General features: G+C 42.6%; 1 protein-coding gene across 1 annotated transcript; it reads right to left on the reverse strand.

Annotated features, from left to right (window-relative positions):
- Window positions 1–435: 435 nt before the first annotated feature.
- Window positions 436–1,725, reverse strand: LOC136154524 (endogenous retrovirus group PABLB member 1 Env polyprotein-like). Its single transcript, XM_065916781.1, has one exon. The coding sequence runs from the start codon at window positions 1,723–1,725 to the stop codon at window positions 436–438; it is 1,290 nt and encodes a 429-aa protein (XP_065772853.1).
- Window positions 1,726–9,359: the final 7,634 nt, after the last annotated feature.

Here is a 9,359-nt window from a genome sequence, read left to right on the forward strand (position 1 = left end):
AGAATGTCTGGAGGTTGTAAAGACCTCACCAGATCTATTCCCATAATTTACATTTTGAGATAACAGAATTAGCCAGAAGGTTTTTTCCAGATACTGTCCTCAAGCAGGATACATTATTATTATATAATCCTAAGGAATGTAGAGGGGGAAGAAAAGTTTGTCCTTTCTTCCTCCTTGAGAATTCCAGACCCTTCTCTGCATGGGGACCCCTAGACTTCTTATCAACCTGACTAGGAATTGACTCTCTCATTCCCCCCTTTACTTTTAGGAGAATTATGTTGCCAAGGGAAAGGGGCATCATTTTCGTTCCATAACTACTTCCTGCTGTTTAGGGGCATGGTCCCTAAACTGTTAAGGCAACATATTCTCCTAACCCTCATATTGATGGTCTCTGATCCAGGAGCCCCAAGTAATAGTTGGAGGAGGCTGTGACACTCATAGGAGCTCGGACAATCTCAGAATTATTGTAATTAAGATAACTTTCCACCATGGGGAACTAGTTAACATCTCCCAAAGTGAGGCAATTGAGACTTCAGGAGTATCCATAGCCCCAATCATCTTGGTCATGTGCTTAGTAAAATGAGTAACATTAGTGCTCATATCAGATACGTAGGTACAGCATTGGGTATGATTAATGGCACAAGTTCCTCCTTGCACAGCTGTCAGAATATCTAAAGCTAATCTGTTTTGTAAAACCACCTTTCTAATCTGTGCTTGTTCAGCATGAAGAGCTGAAATAGCTTTTTGAGAATCCTGTAATGCCTGTTGAGTAAAATTAGTCAAAGCATCCACTTGTAGCATAACATCTGTAGTTCCCAAAGAGGGAACAAACACTGCAGCCAAATAATCATACCAGTGAAATACAGACCTTGCCCACCGAGTTTTAAGGTGGGGCAAATTAGCAGGTTTCTCTGGAAACTCTAAAAATATAAAGCTGTGAGTCAAGGCTAGACCTAGGGTACATCTCCCTATCCAACCAGGGGGAAGCCATGCCTGTAGGTAAGAGTCACATATACAGTAAGTCCCATTTGGAGCAAGCCAGGGTGACTGAGATATTGAGTCCCAATCAGTGCCTGGCCAGACAAAGGGAAGACCTGAATTGGGGTTGGAAAACACGGGAATGATTACATTGCATATTTCCTGAGGCAAAAATCCCAAGTGTTTCCAACCACTATAATTATGTTGTTGTCTAACTTCTGGGGATGGTTTTATTTGTTCCCAGCATACAGGGGCAGTAGATATTAGATGTCCTTTTTCAGGAGTTAACCATATAACCTCATCCCATATTTGATAAACATCAGATAAAAACCCATTAGATCTAGACCTATTTGCCTTATGTGTAGCAAAATAGTCATTGAGCCGAGACAATGTATAATCAAAATTAAAAGTCACGTTATGTCCATAGTTAAAGTACAACGTGTTGCACCAGTCCATTTTAGGGTTGTTAGATGTCATCAGTTTAAGAAGAGGCATCACATATGATTGTTGTCGAAGATATTCACAGACTTGGAGGAGTAAGTCTTTTCCTTGAAGTGGAGATGTCCACCACGGGAAGCCTTCCGCTGATGAAGAGGGGAGTGCACCACAGACCCAGCAGTTAGACTGATTGTGAAATGCTGTGTAGGAATGAGCCCAGGACAGGAAGGCATTGTCTTGAGGATCAAATGGAAGACTCAGGGTTTTTGGAGTCAGCAGAAGTAGGCTCACATAGATTATCAAGCCCATCTGAAAAGTACAATTCAGAGCATAGAAAGTAAAGACATAAAATGAAATCAATTAGTTCTGGTCAGGGTGCCACCTCTTAACTCAAGTGTGAGGTACCCACGAATCAATTCCTGGCACTTTGACAGCTGTGGGAGAAGAAAGAATAACCTGGTAAGGGCCTTCCCAGAGGGACTCAAGGGATGAGCCCCAAGATCCCAGTGTTTTTATGAGGACCTTGGTTCCTGACTCAAATAGAGGCTTGCTTGACTCAGAGGCTGGGTCAGGAGTTGTCTCCCAGAGTTCTGTTAATGCCTGTTGAAAAGCTGAGAGCTGAGTTACATAATTAGCTAATTCCAAGGCTTCGGGGTCTATAACGATGTCTGTGCGTAAGAAAGGCCTTCCATAAATACATTCAAAGGAGGACAGTCCCTCCTTTTGGGGGGCAGTTCGAGCCCTCATTAAAGCTATGGGTAGGACTTTAATCCAATTGTCCTGTGTCTCTTGAGTTAATTTGCGCAGATGTCTTTTGATAATGTCATTAACTTTTTCAACCTTTCCTGAGGATTGGGGTCTCAAAGAACAGTGTAAGTGATACTCCATTCCTAGAGCTTTAGATACCCCCTGAATTACAGCAGCTTTAAAGGCAGAGCCATTGTCACTCTGAAAGCTCCGTGGAAGCCCAAACCTGGGGATAAATTCATGGATTAAAATCTTTATAACCTCCTTAGCCTGCTCACTGTGACAGGGAAAAGCTTCAATTCATCCAATAAAAGTATCCACCCAAACTTGTAAGCAGGAATACCCATTAGTTTTTGGCGTATGAGTAAAATCAATTCCCCAGTTCTCTCCAGGATACTTTCCACTTCGTTGTAATCCAGGTTTTGCTAGCTTTTCAGTCTTTGGGTTATTTTTCTGACAAACCTCACACCTTTTGATAATGTTCTTTAAAGTTTTCAATACATTTTTACCTTCAAACAAACGAGAAGCCATCTGGTAAGTACTCTCTGCACCCAAATGAAAACTCTGCTGCAAACCCTTAAGAATTTTCCATTGAGAACTTTCAGGAATTATTTTTTTTTTTTTTTTTTTTTAATTTTTTTATTTTTCAGTGGGTTTTGTTATACATTGATGTGAATCAGCCATAGAGTTACACGAATTCCCCATCCCGGTCTCCCATCCCACCCCCCTCTCCACCCGATTCCTCTGGATCTTCCCAGCCCAACAGGCCCGAGCACTTGATACATGCTGTTCTTTCGAAACTTCCCACCCTCCCCTTCTCCCACATCAGGAATTATTAATCGTCCATCCTCAGACTGTAACCATTCTTTATCAGTAATCTTTGCTCCTCTTTTCTCATATATTTCTAATTCTTCCTCAGTATATTGTGGTTTTTCCTGTTCCACAGGACCTGTCCAGATCAGAGGCGTCTGTAGTGAGGGGGTTTCGTAAAGTGTCACTTTTCTGACTTGACAGTCAGCCAGTTGATTACCTTCAGCTATTTTACTCCCATCCCTGTTGTGTCCTTTGCAATGCATAACAGCTACTTCTTTAGGATAATATATAGCAGTTAAAAGCCTCTCAATCTCTCTGAAACGTTTAGTAGGTTCTCCTGTTGCTGTTTTAGACTGTCTTTCTTTCCATATTTCAGCATGAGCATGTAAAGTCAAATAAGCATACTTAGAATCACTGTAGATATTTACTCGCTGCCCTTTGCTTAACTCTAGAGCTCGGGTCAGAGCCACAAGCTCCGTTAACTGGGCACTGGTTCCCTGGGGGAGAGATTTTGCTTCTAAAACCTGTTCAACAGTCACCACTGCATAACCTGCTTTACGCTTTCCATCCCAAACCAAAAAACTGCCATCTGTTAATATTTCCATGTCAGGATTGTCTAATGGGGAATCCATTAGATCTTCCAGAGATGCATAGTTTAAAGTTAGGAATTGGGAACAATCATGATCAGGTGTTTCATTTTCCTTCTCGGGAAGGAAAGTGACAGGATTTAAATTTCCACAAATTTTGAGCTTAGTTACTGGTCCTTCTAACAACAATGACTGATATTTAAGAAGCCTACTGTCTGTCACCCAAATATTAACCTTAGAATTTAAGATTCCACTCACATCATGAGAAGTCAGTACAGTAATGTTTCGTCCATTAATTATTTTTAAAGCTTCAGGTGCTAATAAAGCCACTGCCCCAATTACTCTTAGGCGGTGGGGCCACCCACGTGAAACTATATCCAATTCTCTGTTTAGATAAGCAATAGGTTGCTGGTAAGGCCCTTGGGGTTGTGTCAAAACTCCCAAGGCCACACCTTTTCTTTCAGTGACAAACAAATTAAATTCTGACCCTGTGGGCAAGCTCAGAGCAGGAGCTTGCAGGAGAGCAGTCTGAAGAACCTTAAAAGCCTTTTGAGTATCTGGAGACCAAATCAGTTTGTTGGTTTGGGCCTTCTGAGTTTCAGCTATAAGTTTATATAAAGGCCGGGCAAGTTCCCCATAACCTGGAATCCAAATGCGAGAGTAGTCTGTGATTCCCCAAAATCCTCTCAATTGTCTTAAAGTCATAGGTAGGGGATGGTTTAGTATGGGTTTAATTCTCTCCAGGCCTATGGCCCTAGTCCCTTCTGATATGATTAGGCCCAGATATATAACAGATCGTTGACAAAGTTGAGCCTTTTCTCTTGATGCCTTGTAACCGCAACCTGCCAAAAAGTTTAAGAAGTCTTCTGAGGCTCATGAACAAGCTTCCTCTGTCTCAGCACAGAGCAAAATATCATCTACATATTGTAATACCACTGCTTTGGAGCTATTAAAGTTTTGTAGATCCTGTGACAAACTTTGTCCAAGTGAGTGAGGACTTTCACGAAATCCCTGAGGCAAAACTGTCCAGGTTAACTGAGAAGCTAGCTGCACAGGGTCTTCAAAGGCAAATAGAAATTGACTTTCCTCCACCAAAGGCACTGAATAGAAGGCATCTTTCAAATCAATTACTGAGAAATATTTGTCTCGTTCAGGAATTTCAGACAATAGACTATAAGGATAAGGCACCACAGGTGTAAAGGAACTACAGCCTCATTTATTATTTGTAAATCTTGAACTAGTCTCCATTTACCATTTGATTTCCTTATACACAAAATAGGAGTATTGCATGACTGTTACAGGGAATTAATAGTCCCTGCTCCTTTAAATTATTGATGATGGGTTTTTACCCTTCCTTAACCTCAGGTTTCAGTGGATGCTGCTTCTTATGTGGAAATAAGTGTGGGTCTTTGAGCTTTAGAACTATAGGAAGAGCATTTTGTGCTCAACCCACAGATTTTCCATCAGCCCATACTCTAAGATTTACATTTTGTTCAATTAAAAGGAGAGAAATGGAAGGCTCCATATTCATGAAAACAGAGGCATGGACCTTGCCCGGTATATCCCTCCCCAAAAGGCATGAGGGCGACTCGGGCACAATCAGAAACTCGTGTGAAAATAGCACCGAATCCCAGTTACAACTGACAGATACACTGAAGTAATATGTTTTGGCTCGTCCAGACAGACCCATTACAGAAGCAGATTGGTAAGAAAGTGGTCCAGGGGCTTCAGTAAGCACGGAGTAAGTTGCCCCAGTATCTAAAAGGAAATCGATGGATTGGCCCCCCACAGTTATTAATACCCAGGTTTCCTCAGGTGTAATTAGGATGGGAGCTTGTGTGGGGACCCCCGGGCACCTTCAGTCCTGATTGTCTTGAGAGGCTGGCTCCTGAAACCTACTCCTCTGGGGGCAGTCTCTCTTCCAGTGTGGTCCTTTGCAGATTGGACATGGAGCTGGGTCAGGCTTAGATGTCTGAGGGCAATCTCACTTGAGGTGCCCCTCCTTTCCACAGTAATAGCAAACCATCCCTTTTCACCTGGATCCCTCTGGGCATTTTTCCCAGGCTGTTAAGGAACGGTTTTCATAGCCATTGCGAGGGCTTCTGCCTTTTCCTTTGTCCTTTTCTGGCTTTCTTTCTTTTCCTCATATTCCCTTCCATAATAGACTGCCTGAGCCAGTTGTAACAGATTATCTAAAGACTGATTTGGTCCATACACCTATTTTAATGGCTTACGGTGGATATCTGGAGCTGACTGAGTGAGAAATCTATCCTTTAGGATCACTTTTCCCTCTTCACTTTTGGGATCAATCTCAGTGAATTTGCGAAGGGCTTCTCTCAGTCTATCTAGGAATTTACCAGGAGCTTCCTTCTCCTCCTGTTCTATGTCTGCCAAATTGCCATAGTTTAAAGGCTTAGCATGCGCCTGTCTGAGTCCTTCAAGAATACATCTGACAAAATGACTCTGATCTCATCTTCCTTTAGCTGTGTTGTAGTCCCAGTCTGGTTCTGTAGTTGGGACCGCTTGATTTCCAATGGGGAGGGCGGTTATCTCATCCTCCCTCTTCCCTACTGATTCAATAACAAAACCATTCATCTCCATAAGCAACTGCTTTTCCCAAAACTTGAGTCTTTGAGTCAGGAGTCAGTGTTTGTCCCAAATATACATCACATCCTTCCAAGTAAGGTCATAAAGCAGAGTAACACCTTTAAAAGCTCTAATATATTTTTCTGGGTCCTCTAAATAGTCTTCCAGATCTTCCTTGATTTTTTGTATTTCTTGATAAGAAAAAGGCTTCTTAACTCTCATAGACTGGTTATTTCCCCCAGTGGGTGCTTCATGAAGAGGCAACAGCTTGTGTGGCTGTTCCTCAGTCTCTCTGGCTGCTCTGTGCATATGATCCCAGGGATAGATTGGAGAAACCTGCTTTTCTTTATCTCTTTGTCTCCTGTCCTCCATCTCATCTAGCAAAGGAGGACAGGAGGGAACAGAAGGTGTCACACCCAAATCTATACCCTTAGGACATAAGTCTGGCATATTACACAGAGAGAAAAAGGGAAGCACATATGCTACTTCCACCCATTTTCCTTGTTTTCTACAGAACCGGTCTAATTGTAAAACAGCATTATACTTAAGGGACCCTCCAACTGTCCACTGTTCGCCATCCTCCAATGGATACCGTGGCCATGCAGTATCACATAAGAAGACCAGGTGTGTCTTCTCTAAACCCTGAGGATCAAATTTATCCCAGTTTTCCAGGATATAGTTCAAAGGAGTGAGACTGGTATTGTTAGCTCCCATCTGTAAGAGAGAAAAAAGCGACCAGCACCATCTTTCTACCAGAGGCATCCCTCCCTGCTCTAGATGGGAGTGTAGACAGACTTTACACCAAAGCTTTTCTTCCCTGGTCGGACTTAGTCTGTCCTTTACCGACGCAGGTGACCTGTTCGTCCCTCCCTGCCCTACCACCGAGACAGGGTGGAGATGCATCAGGGCTAGGCCTAATGGCATCCCTGACTGACATCCAGCTCCTCACCATTAAAACCTTGCTTACCTCTGATGCCACCCGAGGTGCAATCAGAGTAACCTTCCAGAATGCCTCCCAGGCTAAACCTCTGGGGGAAACATTCGTCACCTGAGTGCCTGTGCATGACCCTGAGTATATTCCTGACCACAATAAGACCGATGCAAACATGAAACTGAGATGTTTCTTCCAGGTGTCACCACACCAGTATGAGCCTCCTCTTATTCACTAAGAGCCAGCGTTACCAAAGGAAAAAAAGATCCCTTGTAGTTCCAGTGTGAGTAACCTTTAACCTCAGAGACGCTCTTGGAGCTAGAGCTCCATCTAGCTTCCAAACTTTCCATGCCTAGCGAGGCTAGGTGCTTCCTGACTACCAATCCAAGTTTGGGACCTAAGTCATAGTATGCAGTAACAGATCATAAGTCCCTTGAAAGTCTATGATCTGATAGATTAGGTTAGTACTTCTAATTTTAAAGGAGTTATGAAATGGTCAAAGAGACCGAAAAGTTTGACCGAGAAAGGAGTGTTCGGTCCACACACTTTGTCCCTTTCTGCTCGGTCCAAAGGAGACATTGGGTGCCTCTTGGCATTGGCAGGTTGGTATAAACCCCCAACAGGTTTGTGCCATAAGCTGTATGGGGTTATCGCGGAACCGCAGAGCAGGGCTCCTCATTTGCTTCATGCAGGGCATGTCATTCATTAACACAAGCACACCATAGAGTTAGTAAAGTACGGCAAGAAATATGTTCTCTAGGAGAACAAAGAACTAGAGCTCCAAGTATCCTTACCTTGTCCTGAAGAATCCTGGATGAACCCCCAAGATGAAAGGTTGTTGCTGAATCACAGAGAGACGCCAGGGTTCTTGGCCTCCGGAGGAGAAGAATTCAATCCGGGGTCAGAGATGAGGCTGGATCATTTAGAGATTTTGTGTAATAAAGTTATATGAAAGTATAAAGGAGATAGATAAAGCTTCTGACATAGACATCAGAAGGGGGTAGAAAGAGTATCCCCTTTGCTAGTCTTAGCACTGGAATTATATACTCTCAAATTAGTTATTACAGTGAATCAAAAGAATGTCTGGAGGTTGTAAAGACCTCACCAGACCTACTCCCATAATTTACATTTTGAGATAACAGGATTAGCCAGAAGGTTTTTTCCAGAGACTGTCCTCAAGCAGGATACATTATTGCTATATAATCCCAAGGAATGTAGTGGGGGAAGAAAAGTTTGTCCTTTCTTCCTCCTTGAGAATTCCAAACCCCTCTCTGCATGGGGACCCCTATATTTCTTATCAACCTGCCTAGGAATTGACTCTCTCAATTTGATCTCTGGTTCCTCTGCCTTTTCTAAATCCACCTTGAACATCTGGATGTTCCACGTTCACATACTGTTGCAGCCTGGCTCGGAGAATTTTGAGCATTACTTTGCTAGCTTGTGAGATGAGTGTGATTGTGCGATAGTTTGAGCATTCTTTGGCATTGCCTTTCTTTTGGATTGGAATGGAAACTGACATTTTCCAGTCCTGTGGCCACTACCAAGTTTCCCAAATTTGCTGGCATATTGAGTGCAGCAGTTTCACAGCATCATCTTTTAGGACTTGAAATAGCTCAGGTGGAATTCCATCACCTCCATTAGCTTTGTTCATAGTGATGTTTCTTAAGATCCACTTGGCTTTGCATGCCAGAATGTCTGGCTCTAGGTGAGTAATCACACCATCGTGGTTATCTGGGTCATGAAGATCATTTTTGTATAATTCTTCTGTGTATTCTTGCAACATCTTCTTATTCTGTTGATAGTTTAGCTACAATACTAAGGTACGTTCCTGTGTCCCTACTGAATGCCCTGAGTGACCAACAAAGACTCTATATTCTTTCTTGTCATATTTCAAACATCTTCCATTTTATGCTATCCTTGAGACTACATTGATAAGAGTTATGTTTTCTCTTTTTTCATCATCTTGGAGTTTCATTCTATGGATGCTTATCTTAATAGCATAAATCCAAGGGAATCCTCATGCAAATTTCTGGACTCTTTTTGTATAGTTCTTTCTCTCTGGAATTCCAACCCACAATTTCTCACTCCATCAGCATTTCTGAACACTGATTTTTCTTTCTCTATCTCTATTACAGGATAATTGCTTTACAATGCTGTGCTGGTCTCTGCCTTACATCAATGAAAATTAGTCATAATGATATATATGTCCCCTCTCGCTAGAACCTTCCTCCCCTGCCCCTCTAGGTCATCACAGAGAACCAGGCTGGGCTCCTGTGTTA

This window comes from Muntiacus reevesi, chromosome X (genome assembly GCF_963930625.1).
Source record: "Muntiacus reevesi chromosome X, mMunRee1.1, whole genome shotgun sequence".
Classification (NCBI taxonomy): domain Eukaryota; kingdom Metazoa; phylum Chordata; class Mammalia; order Artiodactyla; family Cervidae; genus Muntiacus; species Muntiacus reevesi.